Source organism: Syngnathus leptorhynchus, chromosome 15 (genome assembly GCF_054491065.1).
Source record: "Syngnathus leptorhynchus isolate UIUO chromosome 15, UIUO_Slep, whole genome shotgun sequence".
Classification (NCBI taxonomy): Eukaryota; Metazoa; Chordata; class Actinopteri; order Syngnathiformes; family Syngnathidae; genus Syngnathus; species Syngnathus leptorhynchus.
Genome location: NC_141209.1, coordinates 4,511,472 through 4,532,897, shown reverse-complemented (window position 1 = coordinate 4,532,897; position 21,426 = coordinate 4,511,472). Strand labels below are relative to the sequence as shown.

The 21,426-nt window shown below is 40.0% G+C and overlaps 1 protein-coding gene across 3 annotated transcripts; it reads left to right on the top strand.

The window, feature by feature from the left end:
• The first annotated feature begins 3,388 nt into the window (after positions 1 to 3,388).
• LOC147045232 (KATNB1-like protein 1) lies at positions 3,389 to 21,382 on the top strand. 3 transcript variants are annotated; one of them, XM_085931951.1, is made up of 9 exons: positions 3,389 to 3,772; positions 19,589 to 19,724; positions 19,787 to 20,012; positions 20,077 to 20,192; positions 20,284 to 20,334; positions 20,396 to 20,488; positions 20,550 to 20,645; positions 20,752 to 20,845; positions 21,234 to 21,364. In XM_085931951.1, exons 1-9 carry the CDS (start codon positions 3,745 to 3,747, stop codon positions 21,297 to 21,299), a joined length of 906 nt encoding a protein of 301 aa, XP_085788077.1. In that variant the 5' UTR covers positions 3,389 to 3,744; the 3' UTR covers positions 21,300 to 21,364. The 3 variants fall into 3 exon arrangements, with proteins under 3 accessions (XP_085788077.1, XP_085788079.1, XP_085788078.1); XM_085931953.1 differs by having other exon boundaries at positions 3,390 to 3,772; positions 20,752 to 20,933; positions 21,234 to 21,382; XM_085931952.1 differs by lacking the exon at positions 21,234 to 21,364 and having other exon boundaries at positions 3,390 to 3,772; positions 20,752 to 21,043.
• The last annotated feature ends 44 nt before the right edge of the window (positions 21,383 to 21,426 follow it).

Genomic DNA, 21,426 nt, shown 5'->3' with positions numbered 1-21,426 from the left:
GTGACGCGCTAAGGTTGCGCGTTCGGCAGTGCGCTGCAGTTGCGCGATCGGACAAAATCAAACTTCCTGCGCACTGAGGTCCACTTAAATTTTGGAAAGTACATCAGGCCTTTAAAAATATTTTCTAAATTTCAGCGAGGGCTCTGTCACAGTAATGCGACCAGCGCGGTGCAATTGCGCGGTCGGTGACGCGCAACGGTTGCGCGTTCAGCGGTGCGCTGCAGTTGCGCAATCAGACAAAAATGCGCAAAATGAAAAAATGACGGGGTTTTTCGCTTGGAACGGATTAAATACATTTTCCATTATTTGTAATGGGAAAACATGATTCGGAATTCGAATGATTCACTTCTCGAACAGCCTTCTGGAACGGATTGTGTTCGAAAACCGAGGCTCCACCGTCTATTGCAGTCTATTTTTTTTTTAAATATTCAGCATAATGACACAGGCCATGAGCAGAATAAATACATTTAGTCTCCATAACGGCACTTTGGTTGCCGCCATTAGCGTCATCCATGGTGTCCACCCTTACGAGACACAGAACATAAGCGGCAAACGAAAACATTATTCTTTAAGTTTCACCCTGCTTTTTATACCCACAAATATTTTTGCGCGGCGAATAAACGTGTTGCCTTACAGAAATAAAAATGTCATGGATGAGGTTCCATCAGTACGCCACATGATTATGGACCTTACACAGCCAAAATAAAGTCTGTATTAGGCTTTTGAATGAGTCTATTCAGTAGCTGAGTGCATTACCGTATTGTCAGAGGGCCTAAAAGTGATTTAGTAGACATTTATCTCACATCTTTGAAAACATTTTAGATATGGTACAAGTTTTGGATAAATGTTTCGTTGTAATGTTTGTTTGTACCATGCTGTTTTTTATGTTTTAATATCAGTGGTGTAAATATCTTTTATTTATATTACCAAGGAAGCTAATTTGTTGAATTTCTCAGATTTGATCCAAACAAACAAAAAAAAAAAAGTGTGGTGATTTAGTTTTATTTGTTCACAGCCAGCATACTGGCTTTCAGACAACAAAGATTTTCCAAATATGCCACACAACAAAACTTTTAACATCAAAACACATTTAATTTCACTACAGTCCGTGACTCATCATTGCCATGAATCTGCTCTGTCTGCCCTTTCAGCTAAAACAAAATGCTACAATCTGTTCAATTTTGTATTACTACCCGTGATTAGAGACTTTCCTTCATCTAAATACAAGACAGCTTTGGAATCCCCTCACGTTGGGATGTCTAAAGAGGAGAGTCATCTGATTTAGTGGAATCATTATTTGGGTGTCTGCTAGCAGTAGGAACAGTAACTGTGACGGGAACGTTGCGGCCAACCACAACTATGACTGGAGTGAAGCTACATATAAACACACAGTTGACTTGTTTAATTCCACATTTGTTACCTTTTAAAGAAGACAACCTTGGATACTAAATATGGAATATCTTCAGACTTATTCGTGAGATTTGACTCAACAGTCTTGGCTTTCCAAAGTTAGAATTTTTGCGCAATACCATTTTTCCAGACTATTTTTTGTTGGAATTTTTGTGACATTCTTAATCAGCCACTCATGGCCTGATAAGGACTTAATTTACCATGAATAAATTGAATTTATCGAATAGCATACATCACACTTTTCATGGTCAGATTTCTTCCTGCCAGCAAGAATAAAATATAAAGAAGGTAAAATAAAATAAAATTAAATAAATTGAATATTCCTAATGCCAGTAATAATTAGTATTTGTTTGTTTACACAATACAGTCCTGATTTGATTTAAATTTTTGAGAGCTGCACAATAACATACTGATTACATTTTGTTGATATAATCTGGTTTAGTTTTTCCCAATTATTGTTTCAAATATGCACATTAAGCTCACAGCACTGATTTTTTTCCTTTCTGACATAACCTTGTAATGATGTCAATCCTGTCACTACTTCTAAAGGATAACACGTTGAGTTTTAAGGACTTAGAAAGTGAAACATTTGCACTTCCCTGGGCAAATTCCCAGAGAGTGAGCTAGCCAGTAAAATGACTCAACTTTTTCAGGCTTGCTCTTCTGAAATTCAACATCTGTGCTGGAACAAAATGCATTTATATATTTTGGATGTAGAAAGTCATTAAAGTTTTAAAGCCCATTTGGAGATGAGATTTTTGCATAGGTGTGGTTTATGATTATAATTCGGTGCAAATATGTTTTCATTAGAGGTCAGAGTTGCACTAATTGCAGCAAATCCCAAATCCGAGTTCATTATTAGGCAAAAACACGTCATAAACCAAAAAATGAAAAGCTCATGCACAACCGTGTTTCCAGAAATGCTGCAAGTGGGTAATTAATGACAATACTTTTATTTCGACCGCAGAATAAAACTGTCATAAAACTGTCATCTAAAAGAGATTTCACAAATTCTTTGGACTCGATATTGGCCGTGGTAGGGTCCTGTTGGTCATGATGTGGCTATCCCGAAGGGCTCTCTACCAGTGAGATTCCCGATGAGGGGGTCCATAATGAAAAACAGATATTTGATTGAAAATCTGAGTCATGCCTGTTACAGTAAGAACATAATCAGATAATCAAGATTTTAGAAAGCTTCTTACTGGCAGGGTGGAAAAACCTGATTTTGACCAGTCGGCTAATCGTTGACTCTTCTTCACGCAACGATTTCTGGTATCAATTGTACATGGTTCCTTATGGCTCTTTTTGTATATTTACAGACAGGTGGCAAGTGTTGCATAATAACAACAATAAAAAAAGATGATAACAGCAATAATAAAAATAATAAAAAATAAAATAAAAAAACCATAAATAAATAATGATAATAATAATAATAATATGATTCTAAAATTACTAAAGATTTCAAGTCAAGGTTGCCGGCTGTACTTGGTGTGCTAGAGATCAATGACGGTAACAAGAAAAAAACAACAACATGTATTTAACATCAAAGTCAACCAATCGGATGCCTGTTCTCCGAATTGACAAATGCAGCACTATTAAGTTTTACTATTACGGGCGTCCATACAAAGTTACTGCATTTGTGTCATCAAGTATCAGTTACACAATATAAAATGGAGTTGAGGTCAAACTATTTTGTCAATATCGTCCTTTGTGTGTGTTCTTTCTAGATCATTTCATTTCAAAAGATATCTTTCCAAATATTGTTTTGATTTTCGTTTGCAAGATTTAACGCTCTATGGGGCTATTTATTTTTGAACTTTTTCCACCTTGCTGCTCGATAATTGCCTTTCACCGCTGTCATCTGCAACAGTTTTCCCAATTTTGATTTGCACATCAAGGCCTCCATATTTTCCCCCTGATGACAAAAGCGAGGCGTTAGTAAAGCTTTATACTTTGTGGCGATGATTTTTTAGCACATAATATTGGCTGACTATGCTTTTCCTTCATTTTTCAGCCAATCTGTTGATTCATTCATATGCCTTTGCATAATTTGGCTGCAAATGATTCTTTGAACAACAATGAAGGGTTTGTTTGTTCTCAGCTGGATTAACAAACAACAGCTTGTTCTGCTCTGTGTTCTCATGGTGCCGCTAGCCATACCAGACATTCCAGCCACCGCCGTTGCCAAAGCCGACAAGAATCGAGCTTTAAGCTGTTAACATACACTCAACGTCACTGCTACGTCATTCAAAGTTTGCTCTTTCTTGGACTTCCAGGGTGGCCATCCCCAACAGCAGGACCACCGTTGCCATATAAGGGCAAAGCTCCAGTGTCATGGCAGACGCCCTCCCCTGGACGGATGGTATGTACATGGAAAATATGACTCGGCTCTTCAGCTTTCTTTTATCAAAGCTGACGCGTGTGTGTCCATGCTGTTTGTTCTTGCCGTGTTCTTACGTAACTTGAAAGGAGGTGTCAGAGGAGTGCTTCCATTTTGTCGATGAGAGAATGAATGAATGAATGAATTGTTGTCAATTTGACTTTCTTCAGGCTTTTAGTTTGGGTTTCACATATTTCTCTAGGTCAAATTGTCTGTGGTAGCCACTGAGCTGCACTTGAGTGAATTTATCTAACGATGATGATGCCTGAGTGTCTTCTTGGAAGTGAGAAATGTTAAATAACACATGGGTCGTATTTACAGTATGTTGAATAAACAGTCTATAAATTACGCATCATTTGGGATCTTCTTCACAGAGTTCCTGCACACTCACACATAGTCACTCCCCAGACTCGCAATTGCGAGTAAACAGTAAAACTAACATCTGTGACAAACGACATTACCGCGGAATGTAGATTTGTGGATGACTTCATTTTAGGATCGCTTAACATATTTGGATGGTGAACTCAAATGTATAGTTAAAATCTTAAGTTTTGGCAGTGTTGCTTAATGTGTTTACTACTGTGATGGATTGCGTTAACTTTCATAAGTGTGTATTTATCTGTGGTTATTGCCTTGTCATCCAATTTGGAATATTTCTGGCACGAGTGCAGGGAAAGTACAGATAACGCCGACGCCTGCATTCCAGTCAGGTGATCCGATTGGACCAACATAATAACATCCTGTCAGACTCAGTCGACTTGGCTATGGAGCAAACAACTATCAAAATTATAAATGTGAAGCAATTTTAGTTTTTGGGTCAGTGTCAGTTTACCTCCCAAACATTGCCTGAAAGCCCTCGAGCATAACGCTACATCCATTCGAATAGTCTGACATTATTGTATTTTATATCGTATTATTCGGGCTATAAGTCGCTTTGAAGTGTATGTCGTACCTGTTAAAAATGCATCATGGGAAAAAAAATTGTGGTTGGGATTGATAACTGGGAGGGATTCTAGTCTATCAATGGTCCTAGTGGCGGCAATCGGTTTAGAAAATGGATGGACGATTAATTCCCCGGAAAAATCAAACGCTTACCTCAAGTAGCTAATTGGTCAAGGTGTGGCAGGGTAGTCCGCAGGAGTTTGGAATAGATTCTGAATGGCCTATTTGGGGAAGCAAGAGCGGAGGCAATGTTTGACCTCTGGATGTTTCTGGTTAGAATTACAGCAACAGCATTTTGGATCGACTCTAAATGATTCAGAACAGATTTTCTGAGACACGTATGGCGGGACTTCCAGCCGGCTTGCATTTAGAAATGTGTGGAGGTCAGAAGCGGAGACAGCCTATATGCCACTGTGCAAATGTTTTTTTTTTGTTTTTTTTTAAATGATCTTCGGAAGGCTGGACAATAAATTAAATGGAGGTCAAAGTGCACATTGACTCTGCAGCAGTGAATCAGCAGATTCACAGATTGAACAGCGACATGTAAGAAATTCTGTTAACGCAAAAAGAAAGATTCAAATTGTATTAATTTGGTTTCGCAAGTGGCCATGGAGTTGGCAGCGTCTGCTCTTTGTGTGCACGGTGAAAGCTGACTTCCCTCCCTCGCTTTCTCTGCTTCTCCCTGTTGAGGTAGAAATGAGTCACTGAGTCAGCAGCTGGTCTTTATCATGCAATATCACCCAGCTGCCTGATCATTACAATCTGAAAACATCACTTCCCCTTTGGCCTTTTATGGATATTCTCAGCAATTGTGGCGAAATATCCATCCATCCGTCCATCTTCTTCCGCGTATCCGGGGTCGGGTCGTGGGGGCAGGAGCTTTAGGAGCGACTCCCAAAATTCCCTCTCCCCAGCCACTTCATTCAGCTCATCCCGGGGAATCCCAAGGCGTTCCCAAGCCAGTTGAGAAACATAGTCTCTCCAGCGCGTCCTGGGTCGTCCCCGGGGTCTCCTACCAGTGGGACATGCCGGGAACACCTCCCCAGGGAGGCGTCCAGGAGGCATCCTGATGAGATGCCCGAGCCACCTCATCTGGCTCCTTTCAACATGAAGGAGCAGCGGCTCTACTCCGAGTCTCTCCCAGATGACCGAGCTTCTCACCTTATCTCTAAGGGAGAGCCCGGACACCCTGCGGAGGAAACTCATTTCGGCCGCTTGTATCCTGGATCTCGTTCTTTCGGTCACGACCCATAGCTCGTGACCATAGGTGAGGGTAGTAGCATAGATCGACCGGTAAATCGAGAGCTTTGCCTTGTGGCGAAATAGATCAACTTTAAGGTAGAAAACCCAAAAAGGGAAATGTTTTGCTCGTTTGTCTTTAATATTAACCTCGGGCAATATAGTTACTGTAAAGATCGTAAAAGATGGTTAGCCAAAAATTACTAGATAATTTATACTGAATTTATTTGGTTGCCAAATATTTGGGCTCAATGACGGCGTTTTAAACAGTCACGTGTTATTTTTGAGTAATTTGAAATTTGGAGTTGGTATTAAGTATATTGCTTAGCTGAACTTAAGCAAAATCCACATTGCTTTGATTCATCTTGTATTTTTACTTTGTGACATTATATACTCATAAATGGTTAGAATTTTTTTTCAAGGATTAGTTGATTAGTTTTGGCGGTCACAATATTTGACTACCTCATAAACTCAAAGTCAAAAAAAGTACAACTGTCAACTCAAGCCAGCTGCACTTTGTCATGTGGTCGACTCTTTTGGCCTAATAGAAAGAACTCGGAGCAAATGCTTGTTATATTTTTCTTTTATTGGATGGTTGAAAAATGTTTAATGAAAACAAAAGGGAGTCGCAGTTTTTGTCAAGGCCGTGAATCACACACGAGTGGATTCCGTGATTGAATGTTAAAAAAACCGCAATGTTTATTTTTCCCATTCCGCTCGCCTAAAGGACAGGCAGCTCTCTGTCTTGGTCCATCTCGCCTCTTTTCCTTCTCAAGAAGCTCCTTTTGCCTCGTGCAGCCTCTAAGTGGGCTTCCAGTGGAACCTCCTGTCCTTTCTGTTTGCTTGGTTGCAGGCGTGGCACTGCAGACGTGAGCTGGAGCTGTCACTGTCACTTTACCCCAAGACAGCCCATTCCACTTGATGTTTATCCACATGTCTCGATGGAAAATAGCGCCTGAATTCTTTGAGACAGGCGGATCTCTCTCCATCCTCTTTTTATGCTTTCAAGCAGTATTAGTGGGCCGTCCCAAAGTTTTTCTTTGCTTCATCTGGCATCATTTTTCAAAACAAAACAAAGCAAGTGGAAAGAAGCGGCTGTATTCTGACTTCTGGAGAATGTAATTACATGCTGTTGCTAAATTGTTGCTTTTAGTCATTTCATAAGAAGTCCAATGGGATTCACATTAACTTTTAAGACTGCTTTCGATTGGGGGAATCCAATTGACATCACCTGTGAAGATCTCCTATACGATCCTCTTCTCCATACAACACTGACTTTAAAACTGGACCTCAGAACCTTGCGATATATATTATATGGTATAATTATTGCATTCCCAGTCAGATGTAGAATAAATAGACTTTATTCATTTACTACAGACTTGGGTCATTTAGACCAAGAGTTCAAAGCAAACATGGTGAAGCAGCATTTAGTGGTTATGCTACACGGAACAGAATTGAAAATTAAGCTCCATAAATGCTTTTAAATCCAGGTTTAAAAAAAAATGCTTTTTTAATGGAGTTTGTTTCAAATTTTGTTGCTGCGTTGTATGATTTTTTAAAAATACTTTTTATTATTTAATTAGTTTATTGACTTTGCTATTAAACGTCTTTAGTTTTTTTGTAGATGCTTTCTTGCCTTATATTTATTTTATATCAATGTTTTTCTTGTATGGATTACTTCAAATTAATTGTCCAATCAGAGGACCCAAATAATCATGTCAATGGTTATGTAATATAATCACTGCTTCACTAAAGCACTTTCATAGTTGAAATAAAAACCAAGCGTCATTAAAATGTCATCAAAATCGATCAAATCTTTCTGTTCCTTTGTATGGATTAATTTCTCCAGTTTGAAGTCTGCTCCATATGTTTGGCATGAGTATTTGTGATATCAACAGCACAGTGTTAGAATTGTGTTGTTAAATGCGAAAACCAGTTGAGCATTTTCCTTGGTAATCTCTTCAAGTAAATATTGTGGACAGTTTAGCATCTTTGGGAAACATCTGACCACTTGACCCTCCTTTGACACTCCTCCAGCCTTGATTAAATACTAAAAAGTACTGATTAATCTCCAAACATGGTTTAATATGTTTGCCAGAAAGGATTATTGCTGTAAACACTTTTTGGGGTTTGACCTACTATCACGCAAACTTCCGAGAAGCTGCCTTGGTGGCCATTTTGATTTACTGAGGTCAGAGACAAATTTGTGGTGGATTTCAAATTGGAGTTAAAACCAAAAACAACGCTGCTGTCTGTTTTTCCGTCATTGCGGCACACAATATTTCTCGTGAATTGTAAAATTTTGTTTCAGCTGTCAAGTTTTATAAAGAATCAGTGCTGTTTTTTTTTAAACAAGGAAGCAGGGATGAGGCTAACTCAAAACAAAGTTTGATTTAGAGGGAATAAAAAGTCAAACAAAACACTACTGGTCATGAACATAAAAAGAAAACAGCACATTAAAAACAACAGTGTCAAAAGAAACATTAGAAAAACAAAGTTGTGGAACAGACCATAACAAGGCGCGCCGAGACGAAAGCAGGAACTAAATACACACAAACTGACAAGACAACAAGGAACACCCAGACAGGTAAGAGGAAGCTAATTGGAAGACACAAGAGGGCGGGGCTAACAAGACAAGGTGCAAAAAATGACCTAACGAGACAGACATTGAAAAAAAAGAACACAAGGAAACGTGACAGCAGGAGTTAGAAAAACAAGGCAAAACTAATTCAAAAAAATTGCTTTCGGTCTGACCCCACTCGAGGTCTTTCCCGTTGACGACACAAACTCCATGACAATATTCTGCAGGGATGACTCAGTGAGTTTGCTGTTAATTATCATTTCATCTCAATTTTGTCAAATGTTACAAATTGCTTGAATGCAGAAGGACAAGTCTCGGCATCTGCTGCTTTGCTCTCCTCTTAGAAAATATGACTATTGGAAACCCGCTGGATTAAAATTCCTTGGTCCCATCATCTGGTCCTCTTTAACGCCCAGCGGTGCTCCTCGTGTCGTGCTTCCAACCAATAAGGCTTCTTATCGATTTTTGTATTATTATTGTTGGACCAATCAGAAGTTTTTTTCCACCTTATGGAAAAATTAGATCTTTCCTTTCCAAGAGCAATAGTCTGCTTATGCAAATTTTCACTAGAGCTGACAATATTACATGATTGAGGAATAATCTAAGAGCACTTGTGGTTCGGTGCTGCGTATCTTTCGATCTGCTTGTCATTCCTCACCATGCGCACGTGAACAATCTGGTGACTGACCATCGGGAGGACAGCGGGAATGTGAGAATTACACGAGGAAGCAGATGCTTTGGAGTCAGGCAGCTTAAAAGGATGACTCACACAGATCTGATGGACTGCTGTTTGAATGTATCAACGGCGTGAAATTTAAGACCCACATCTGCGTATTTGACACGTGCGTGTTTTGATGAATTATGCTCATTAAGCTCCCTAAAGTCACATGAACGCAAATGTTCTCCTGGTGGTCTTTTTGAGTCTGAATTTGGTGATGATTATACAAAAAAAGGACTAAGCCCAATTGTAAATTCATCAACGGGAATTTCGGGAATGAGAAGTTCTTGGTTTTGGTTAAACGAAGACGCAAGAAAAGGCAGGAAATAGCCAGAGCCAATTCACAACAAAAGTTATTTCAGAGTACCGTATTTTACGGACTATAAGGTGCACCTAAAAACCCCAGATTTTCTCAAAAGCCAACAGTGTGCCTTATAGTCCGGTGCGCCTTATATGTGGACCAAATTCCTAAATTTAAACTCGGCCGAAGCATTGTGATGAAATCAATCATAAGTGGCCCGATTTGGATTAAAAATCTGACATGATGCATTAATGGTGCGCCATATAGTCCGGTGCGCCTTATATGAGGACAAAGTTTTAAAATGGGCCATTCATTGAAGGTGCGCCTTATAGTCCGGTGCGCCTTATAGTCCGGAAAATACGGTACTTTACATGTGGAGCGGGTCTGCAACTTTTTTAAATTAATGGTAGAATACAAAAATACAGAACTGGACAAACAGTTACTTGTCATCTAGACTGTTAAATGAAAATATCTACTGCTGTGCCAAAATTGAGTGACTTCTTCCTTGAACCATCCATTGCCCCCTCCGCATTTCCTAGAAACCAACGACATGGGCCGACGGTCACGCTGTTATAGCCTTAGTGTTTATTTTTACACTTCTCCAGTGTACATTTACTACAGTGTCTGAACCTTTTAAAGAAACACAGAAATGAAAAAATATTCCATTAAAAAAAAAAAAAATAGTTGAGACGCCAGTTTTCATACCATTGAGCGAAGATATAACGTGAGAGACGGAAAGCAGCTTCTCACCTTATTGTTAAAGTCATCGGTGACCCCGTGCTAGGTGCTGGTACGCACAGAAAAAGCTAAGAATAGACACTGAGGAGACGTGAAAAGTCTGCTTTGGATGAAAAGATGAGTTGCTGGCACTATTTATTTCCCCACGCAGCTTTAGACTTGAGATTTATTTCAGTCGTGTCTGAGGCCTTCCCGCGCCATAAGACATAATTCTATTTCGTCTCGCTGGGAATCAAACCTATTTGTTTCGTTGCAGTAAGCACAAGATCCCAAATGAAAACATATTATGAAACCATTGTAGGAGCACCGCAGATGGGACAAACGGGGAATGACCTTTGAGATAAAATGAAACAGATTTCTGTAATCAGACTCTCAGTGGCTTTGGCACAAAAGACAGTAGCCAGGGTCTCCCAGTCCGTCCAAAAGTATTTAATCTTCTTCTCATAGAAGGATGGGGAGATGCCACGACGTTTTAAATCACCAACTGGAGTGAATCCTGTTTTCTCGTTTTTGCTCCTCTTTCTCCAATCATGTCAAGAACTTGTAGTGATAAGTAATTAGTATTCGGGATTTTGAATCAATTATAAATGGACTAACAGCTGTATTGTCTTTAGATAGCTTGAACAAAATGTACAATTCTTGCTTCTTCTGACATCCACCTTATTTTCCAATACACATTTCTTCAGTAACTCGCACGTGCTCATCTTCTGCTCCACCGCACGTGTTGAGCATGTGCTTCGCATTTTGACTTTGCGGGATTAATCAACGCAATGTATTCAAAATATGCACGGCTTTTAATGAAAACACCAGCCCCATTAAGTCTGTTCAACATCAACGCACTTGTGTTGAATTGAAACAACACTGAAGCAAATGGGACCTAAGAGACATTTTACTTTGCGAAAACAAAGAGCATCCTGCCACAGTATTGAGTCGCCTACGTTGTATTGGTTTTCTGGTGGCGGGGAGAAAGAAAATACCAAAGTCACATTTGAGAGGAATCCTGTGTTCCTCATTTCTCTGGAGCTTATATAAAGAGAAGGTGACCACAACATCCCCGCCCCCCCGCCTCCCCGCGTGCAGCCTCCTCTCGGCCGCAGTACAGCAGCCTCGGATAGACATCTCGTATGACTGCTGTCAACACGGTCATTAAGTCTTTCAGTGTGCGTCTGTTTAAACAAGCTTCTTCGGCAGCCGCCGGCCGCACAAAAACCCTTTCTTTGCCACGCCGTGATCTGCTTCTCTCAAATTCATGCCAGTGTCCCTTTCAATGGATGGTTGAAACGTATTGTATATCAAACAAATACTGTGTACGCAAAGGAATAGGAATGAATACTCTTAAAAAAAAATCTGTTACCGCCCAAGAAGAACGAATGTTCCCAGTTGAGTTAAAAAAATATTTTTATTTATACCCATATCTTTGAAGTTATTTAATAGCTTTGTGAAGATTATATGATAATGATGCTAATATGATCACTGTAAAATGAATACTGATCCAGGTTTGGCAGAATGTTTGAAGTATTTATCAGCAGTGTATGCCAGTTTACAAAGTTGATATAGGTGGAGGGCACCAGAAAGGTTCACGGGAGTCTCAACAGCCAGAGAAAAATCTAACTTTCATTTCAAAGCCGTTGAGATAATGTTCAAAATAGCACAGTTAATGCAGCTCGCTGAAGAATTTACCTATAAATTACTGATATTTTAATATATGCAAATGCTGTCATTTAGACCCCAAAGCAGATTCAGATAGTTTTAATTGTATTTCCTGGATCTAACTAATCCCCTCAGTAATTGTTGGTCTGTATCTAGACTGTTTTAGGTCCAACTCTCGAGGATCTTGGGCACTCCTGATCTAGATTATATTGGTCATTTTAGAAAAAAGACCTAAAACCAACATAATGTCATGTTCTTTGGATATATTTTGCACCACTATAGGCAAGTTAATAAATCTAGTTTCTCCAAACCCACCAAAGATCGTAAGCAAAAGGGACATAAACTACCTGTCGGTCTGTGTCGAACCGCCTCGTGTCACAAGTCCAAGAATATGTCCTCTAATGACAAAACCGACTGTTATTCCTGGCCAGATTCATTAAATATGTTCTCGTCTGTGATTTGAGACATCTGTGTTTTTGGTAGCGGGTGCGTCAGTCAGTCCACATTAACAGGTTACTAAAGAAGATCAGGTTTTTTTTTTCTAAAGGTGCAATGGAGAACCAAAATTGGACGTCCAGTTGGATCTTAAAGCGCTCCGTAAACATTGAAAAGCGACATAGGCTACTGTCGGTCGGGCGTGATCACGCTTTTGAAAACAGCGCTGGATTCCATCCGCCTAGAGATAATTACCGTAGAATGTGGCTTGTGGCTGACTGTATTTGGTTTTTCTACTTGCACCAAACTCTTTAACTTAAATTCCCAATCAGTTGGCTTTCCTGACAGCCCAAACTTTTTATGTCATGTCTAACGAGACAAAGTCTCCAATGGTCTAAAATACTTTCGAAATAGTGGTTTTGTTTGACATTGCATAGTGCCGAAAGATCCCTTACTGCATCAAAACCAGAAGCCGAAGTGTTTTGTGGCCGTTCCGAATGATCCTGCAGCAGGTCCCAACGGGAAACAGGGTGTTGAAATACTGTCGAATGTCTGCCGTCAGGTTATGCCCTTGTCATAACACTCTTGCGGGTCTTAAGGATTTCCATTAGATGGGCAAATGTGGTATTGAATGGTAGCGGCAAGGCCGTGTTTCGAATGCTCAAAGGGTTTGTGGTTTCCAACCTCTCTATTTGTTCCCCTGATGTGAGAGAGTGCAAAGTGAGGTCTCTGCACGTGCCTGGAAGTTTGGAAACAGTGTCCTTAGACTCTCTGGGGTGTTTGGAGTCTGGAATGGTTGAGCTACCAAAAATACCAAATCAATCAGAACATGATGGTTTTTAATGGAGTTCTCTTGTTGGAGGTCATACAAAAAAACAGTACCGTGACATTCGATTAGAATAATGACTGAAATTATATACAGGTAGGTGAGTGACATAGGTAGAGCAATATCTTTCATCGCAATAGGAAAAAGCCTCAGTGAGGCAACTAAACTGATGGACAAGCTGCCTTGCCTGTCACATGTGAAATTTAGGTCATTCAATATCTTAACTGGCATTGTTCTCCAAAAATATGTTGGATTTGATTTTTGGTCAGTAGTGGCAGACAGCAACTAGACAGACATTACCGAATCCAGACTTTTGGAGTTCACCAAGTGCAACTGTTGTTTTATGATTCAGAGATGAGAATTTTTTTTTTTTAAGCCAACAACATTCTTAAGTGCCGCCAGGCAACTTGGTTGCATACCCCGCATTGTCGCTAAGATCTCATGGCCTGGTCTAAAGTTATTGACTCGAATGTCCGCCCCCTTGGCAGAAACCATTGCTTCCTTCCTTTCTTGAGAACAATAACACCTTTGTCCAAGAGACATGACCCCAAACATCCTTAGCTTGTTGTGACAACTTGACTAAAGACTTTCCCTGAGCAAAACAGAAACCAAAAAAATGTCTTCATGGTGCATCATACCAGCCATACCACGACGTATATCAACCCTATGGGGTTGATTTCCAATTCAAGCCACAGGCATCCGGCATTAACTAGAAAATCGAAGCGCTTCACTTTTTCTGCCACACCGACACAAACAGTGACACAAATCGGTATGATTAATGACAGTCTTTCTGAGAATCGGCACGGGGGGGATTATTGGAGAGACCTCCCAGAAAAGTGTCGTGTATTTTCACAACAAGCTATTTTTAGCTGTTTGTCATGGTGGTGGTCCAACACTTGTTCATTTTCACACTTGAGTCATGGACTAACACTGATCTGCCGAAATGATAAAATATCTTCCAAACCCAGAATTTGAGGGCCTTGAATCCGTATCAGGATTCATTACTCGTTCAAATCACCATCGATTCGTGCGTGGTCCTTGTTGTGTGTTCTTTTTACAAGCACATATACGGGATCTGGCAAAGGCCTTTATTGAAGCAATAATATATATGATATGTATCAAACAAGTAAATAAAAGCAAATGTGTTCCCCGTAAACGCCAAATAAAAACATGTCAACAAGAGCTATTTAAAAAACATCACAGTTCTGTTGCGGCTGTGTGATAACCACAACGTAAATCAACAAAGGGCAAATAATCTGGAGCGACACATAGTTGTTTTTTTTCCTGGATCATGATCAGTCCCTTTCGTAGCAATCTAGGAAATCACAAACGATGGCAAACGTGTGTACCATGTGGCACGCTCATTATTAACAGCGAGAACTTTCCGTATATGATTTTCCCAATGTTGGAGGATGGCAAAGTGGAAAAAACGGGGCAGCTTTTATTGGACTATAAAAATGATCACATTACAATTGTAAACAAGCGCAATGGTACACTTTGGGTTACGCACAATCTGGTTTCTGGTTTCCCCGAACGTCACCTTTTCCTCGTCTCGTCGGGTGTCAGCAATACATCGTGTACAGCCTGAGCAGGTCAAAGAATGAAATCTCAGCGGTGTTACTCATAGGCTATAGATACGTTTACAATAATGAGGCTGTTAGCGGTAGGTAGGTAGGTAGGCAGGTACACAGAGCACATGTGACCCCAACTTGCGTTTGTGTCTCTTTCCTAACGCCAGACACCGCGGCACTGCGGGATATTGACATCAGAGAGAGGTTCAACAAAGCTGTGGTTCCATACATTGTCCTTTTAGGAATTCCTAAAGAGGGAACCCTTCCATTTTCATATTTAATTTACTGTCCCAATATCAATAAAAAGATACCTAAAATATATCTTTGCTTTTATATGTGAGACAAATTGATTCTTTGTGATTAATTAGTTGTTTTGTTTTGCTGTTGTTTCCTGAAAAAAAAAGTTCATAGAATGGCAAGGCAATGATGCTACGATGCTAATATTATATGAAACCACCTCAACACGCCGTTGTTGACAATATTAAAACTAGAATCAATTCCAGAGTAGTAAATAGTGATGCAACGTGAGAAACGTAAGGAAAATATCCTAAGTGTCTTTCTGCACGGGCCCAAGCCACAAGCCTTTCCAGGTTACATAAGAACTTTTTGTGTAGGCGGAGATTTCCATTTGTCTTTTAGGGTTGTTTTTTTTTTGCTCCCGTTGGCCCCTCGAAAATTTCCAATACACTGATAGGGTTAGCTAAAAGGAGAATGTCATTTTAATGAAGTGATAGAAAAAGGACTTGATCAGCTCAAAATTGTATTCCCAGCTTTTTGCTTTAAAAAAAAAAAAAACGCGTAACCCTTTATTAACTGTCAATTTATTTGGTTACTGACTCTAAGTGGGTGTTTGGAATAGAGCCTGCGTGATTCACTACCATTATTCCTAACAGATGATTATGCAAAATGTATGGAATTGTGATGATATGTATTTTGATCAGGAAAATATTTTTCTAACATGAGCTTGTCATAAAATACTTTGATTGATCTAAGATTAATACTGTAAATAAGACTTCTGTATATTATGATGGCGTCATCACTGTTAAATAATTGAACACAACAAACAGTCCGGGAAACATAATCCAAGAAAAACATTTGCAAATGGAATGTCAGCCAGGCCAAAGTCCTGCTTTTTGAATTTGACGGGTTGTTGGGATCACGCTGCTCTTTTTTGTAACTGTCAAGGACATCGGGCTGCCTCAGCGTGCAAATTTGTGAACCTAAACACCCGTTAGTCGCACACAGCTGCTTTCGGACTTAGGCCCGCACATTAAACGGTAAAGATCATGTCCCTGCCTGACCTAAGATATAAAAATGGAAATCATGATGGCATGAAGGCCGTGGTCTTGATTGTGACACCACATGGTACAGCACTCGAGTGAAGTGAATACATTTCAAATCAGGACTAAGCAATATATGGCCCGGGTGCCATAAATGGCCCACTCTCTTCTTTAATCTGGCCCACCGATTATTTCTGTTGTCATATTTAAATTTAAGGAAATGATGGGAATACAAAATATGCAATACAATATATTTGTCACATGAGCATTTACTACCACAGACGTTGACATTGAAAATCACTCCTCCTATGAACAGGATTAATAAAATCCCTGCGCTAAATTAGCCTGAGTTTGATTTGTTTGCAACAACAGGCAAGACATTACTGTGACTTGCCCACTCAGAACTTTCGGTGCTGTGTGTGTTTACACATAGAGTATCATAAAAGGAAACGTATGTCCCGTGCATATGAAGCGAGCAGATATCAGTGGTTGTGGGATTGTTCCCAACAGTGCAGATGGCGGGCCGGGCTCATGGCCAGCAGGTCTGTGACTGTTTAGTCCCTGGGATGTATTGTAGGAGTAGGCAGCTGTCCTAAAGTTGACAAGCAGATATCTTCCTGTCTGAAAGAAGGATGATGAGTGCATGCATATGTATCGCTCTTTTGTATTGTCCTGCAGATAGAAGACATAACGGTCAGCACTCCTCTGCAGTTGCGGTGCTAGTGGGGGTCCATGGGAGCACTGCCTCCCCCTCCACCCCACTTGGGTGCCAGACCAGATAATTAGCTTGTGGGTTTGGTTTTTTGGGGTTTTTGTCGGGATTTTTGTCCACATATTCATCCACTTCCCGGGTGCCAGACCAAATAATTAGCTTGTGGGTATTTCTTCCACATATTCATCCACTTCCCCCAAAAAAACATTTCTTATTGATTTTTTTTTTTTACCAATATTTTTTGAATAATTTTAAATATTTTTTTTTTTCTGTGAACCAAAATATACAGTAAATGCTGATGATCTGAGCAGATTCAAATGCGGTGTTTTCAACATGGAGATTATATTCAAGGTCTCTATAATTTGTATTTCTGGTACAGTATTGTATGTCGATTTTACCAGGGGGAGTTAGAGATGTATGGAAATATGTATCACACCCCTCAGCATCATGACCATTAATCTGTGGTGGTAACATCTGCTTTGAACTTCCAAAAAAGTGCTCGTTTGGAGAAACAAAATGTAAACTACCGTGGCCAGGCCATCACTAATTAAAGGAGTTTGAATGGACATTGATGCCTTGACAACACCCATTGGTTTTTCAGAGGGGAGCTGCAGGATCCGAGTTTACGGCAGTTGCTGCGGTCGATGACTGGAGCCACATTTGCAAAAGCAGGGCACCTCGGGGAGCTTGGTCTGAAGTTGAGATGAGTCATTAGAGACTGCGCAGCTGACTTTGATAGATTTGAAACACTTGTCACTCAACAAAGGAGGCCTTTAAATACACCCCTTTCTACCCATGACCTTTTTAAAACCCTGCAGTTGTTAGCAGATGTTAATATTAATGCTAATATTGCTATTGAAGTTCCACCAGCTTCATATTTAATACAGATGGTTCTCGGTTCTTTGCAGGGAGCAGCAATTTTGTCCTTTAAAGGCCAAACAAATACTCAGAATGGAATCGGGAAGAAATATCCAAAAATGACACCTGGAAATTTTGCATGGAAAGCTCTCCCTGATGCCCATTTACCAAGACATTTGTGGTTTTTAAATCCATCTTGAAGACAGCAGGAGTTCTTCTTCTACATGGGTCATTAATTGCTGACGGAGAGGATCGTTTTACGTAATGTTATGTAAGGATGACATAGAATTGTGTTACCTCCACTTATACATGAGCACTTGAAGAGCGATCGGGTGCAGAATTAGGTGAGAATGGTAAATGTAAGAGTAAAAACAAGGAAAAGTCACCCTTACTATTTCATAGAAGACTTATATAGTGAGTCAGGTTGTTTTCTACAAACTGCCTCACTAGTCAAAGAAGTAATCAAGTCTTGTCCATTTTTTGATCTAAGAATATTCTCAAATTCGTCATCTCTATCAAATGATGAATTACAATTACTTTCAAAATGCCATTAATATATGAATGATTAGATATTTGAACACAATTTGGAAATAATAAAACACTAACAAATGAATTTTTAACTAACTTTTATTGCTGTCAAGTCTCCAACCCTGAGGTGTTCTTAAAGTTCTCAACAATATTAGAGCTACATTGAAACATGTCTGTTTTCACGCGGATTAATACTGCCCTTTAGTGGTTTAAAAGAGCAATAACAGTCAATTAAAAGTCCACCACAAAGTTTTCAAAGTGTGGAAAAGTTTCTCCATCGTCAAAGTCACTACAGTATATTTATATAATCCATACTATGGGAGTTCTGCTTCACATGTTCACCATTCTCTGATCTATAACCAATAACTTATTCCCATTTATTTGCTTTTCCGTTAGAAATAGATAAAAGATTAAAAAAAATCTGCTGGATGTCGCATTCAATGCAGATGAGACGTTCCCTTCACGTCACTTAATCCCATTCGGAATCCCCTAAATGCCCACTTAATCCCAATGTTGTGTTCTTTTAGGAAACACAAATCACAGGCCAATGTTTTGCCCAGCGACATCGACTTGCATTCTTTGACTGATTAAGCCACACAAAGAGTTGACTTGATTGGAGCCTTTGCATTTTCTCCCGCTGCTCTCATCCCGGTGGAATGCTGACTGAAACATTTTGTGGTTAGTCCTGTTGAAATTGCCTTCAAGCTTGGAAAAAGACACAGAGAGGGTGAGCACAACAAAGAAGAGAAAGCACGGTGAAGGATGGAGAAGCTTTGACGCGTGTTATGTAATACAAGGAAGGGATGATGTCCGGAGATGGTCTTCACTTTCCTGTGTCTCCTTCTTGTTCCAAATGAAAACACAGCTCGAATGATTTATGGTCATTATTTTTGCTGATTCTATTAACATTCTCTCTCCATTTGCATACATCAAGCTTATTTGAAGAAAAATGATATTTAAATGAAGCCCTCGAAGTATCACGGGTGGCAGCTGTGAGCTTTTCCAATGATTGGGACTTGAAATTTGCGGCTTTTCAATGTTATTTTATTCCTGAAATGTTTGTGGTGACGTGACCCCGAGTCTCACCTTTCACCGCAGGCTTCTGGCATTTTGCAAAAATGCCACTAATGATGTCGGTCTTTGCCGCAGATGAAGGCTTTGACACCCAATCATAATAAATGGTGGAATGCTATTGGGAACAGAACACGTCCGTTTATCTCATCTGTCTTTGCGGCATTGCTAAAAGATCATAAGTATTACGTGTCGAAGGAAATTTGCTGTCAGTAGTTTTTAGAGGGCAAATGTCTTATTTGGATATAAGATATTTCATGCCAGCTTTAAAAAAAAATATATGGTTATATATTAGAGGTCGGGCCATTTTTTTTTTTAATTATATGAAATTTTATTCTGTTTCTCAAGGTGTAATGGATTGCAATTCGGATGACGTCGAGCCACATTGTGAAGCGGCTCTGGAGATTGAGTCTTCCCGTTTCAGAGTCAGTCATTCTCAAGGAGGCCAGGCGGATGGGGCTAAAAAGGAGTTCAATAAGAAAAGGTAAATTCACCGGCACCCTGTCCAAAAAAATGATTCAAACTGCTTGTCATGTGTCCGGTCAGTCGCTCCGGCAACAATCCAGGCAGGCTAAAGCGAGTGTCGTCTTATAAGAGAAAGACCCGACATTTGGCGGTGGTTCGGAAAAAGCCCCAAGGGTCAGGCAGGACGCAGGATGCGGCAAAGAACGACAACATGCTGAATATTCACCAGGGGATGTTTGACACGGATCCTCAGGTGTTGACGGCAAACCACGATACTCAACTCGATGAGTTCTCCAAACTTGCCGAGGTCAGCAAAAAATTTCTATAATTGTTGCTGATTATTCGGAATGATATTTTCTGATTTTTCCCAGCTCACGAAGGATCACAGCACAATAACCGAGGTGCTCCTTGGAAGAAACTTAAGACTCAAAGTAGCCTTAACACTGTGGAAAAGACATTTTGGAGAACTGATAACATATTTCCAAAGGTATTGTAAATTATTACAAATTTAAGACAATGTGATTAATTTATCAACCAGACTTGATCAATTACAGACTTACTTAAATTGTCATCCTCAGAATCCAAGATAACAGCGTCTTTGTTGACATGCTCCCTCTAATAAGCAAACGGTAAGATCGTCATGGAAACGCTCTGTCAGCAAATGTTAGCCTAGTCGAATGTTCTCCGCAGCATAGATGATGACGATGACTCCAACATCACCATCGGCTGTTGCGTGGACCTCTTCCCATTGGTTCGGAATGTTCTCGTCAGTCCATATGACGAGTGAGTTCGGATCTCGGAAGCTGTCGTCACGCTGGATCTCAACCGTTTTCCGTCCGCTTAGATACGTCACCGTCGGTTTGACGTGGATCCATTCCGTTTTGAAACGCTGGTGGGAGCAGCTTCAAGAAAGTGGATCAGCCGAGACGTTTTTGGATAGGTATGTGGTTCCGCATGTCTGCTTTCTAACCAATTAAACATCAACCTGTAAATGTAAAAATTTTGGGGACATATTGTGTTTATGATCTGGTTGAATGTTGTTGCAGAAACTTCCACGTCTTTAATCAGCAGTTGCTGGAATTATGGCAGCGAGAGCCAAAACTGAAATCTTTTCCCGGTTCTGCAGGAGACATGGCAAAGGTCATTGACTCCTTCCTGTCTCAACTTACTTTCCATCCATGAAGAGCCAGAAAAGAAACTCTTCTGCAGTAGAAATTCATCCCTTGAGGTTCTGAAAATGTCTTATGTAATTCTAAATGAAGACATTTATCAAGCAGGACAAGAAATGTTGATGTGATGCTGTCTAGTAGTGACCATTAAATGTTTTTCTTTCCACTCTATTGATTGATTTGATATTTAACCGTGAATACGTTTGAGCTTAGCTGTCACTTATCAGGAGCTGAACCTTGTTGGCCTCAAAGCCGAACTGGACTTCAGCCTTGTTAGCTCTTGAAGGCATTTGAGTTGGCGAGAGATATGAGTTGACTCATCTCACTACTCACATGTGGCTTTATCTGACTTGACACAGATAAGCGGAAGGGTTGGCGTCTGCCATTGTGATGTCAAGTCGAGGTTGAAGTCCGGCCAAGATTAAAAGGGACGGCTTGTTACTTTTTATTTGTGCTTGATTAAAGTTGCAGTGTGGACGAAGAGTTGCAGATTTATTTTTTTTACTGTGGGACTTGAGTGAAGGTAAGACTTTTTTTTGTGCCTCGTTTTTT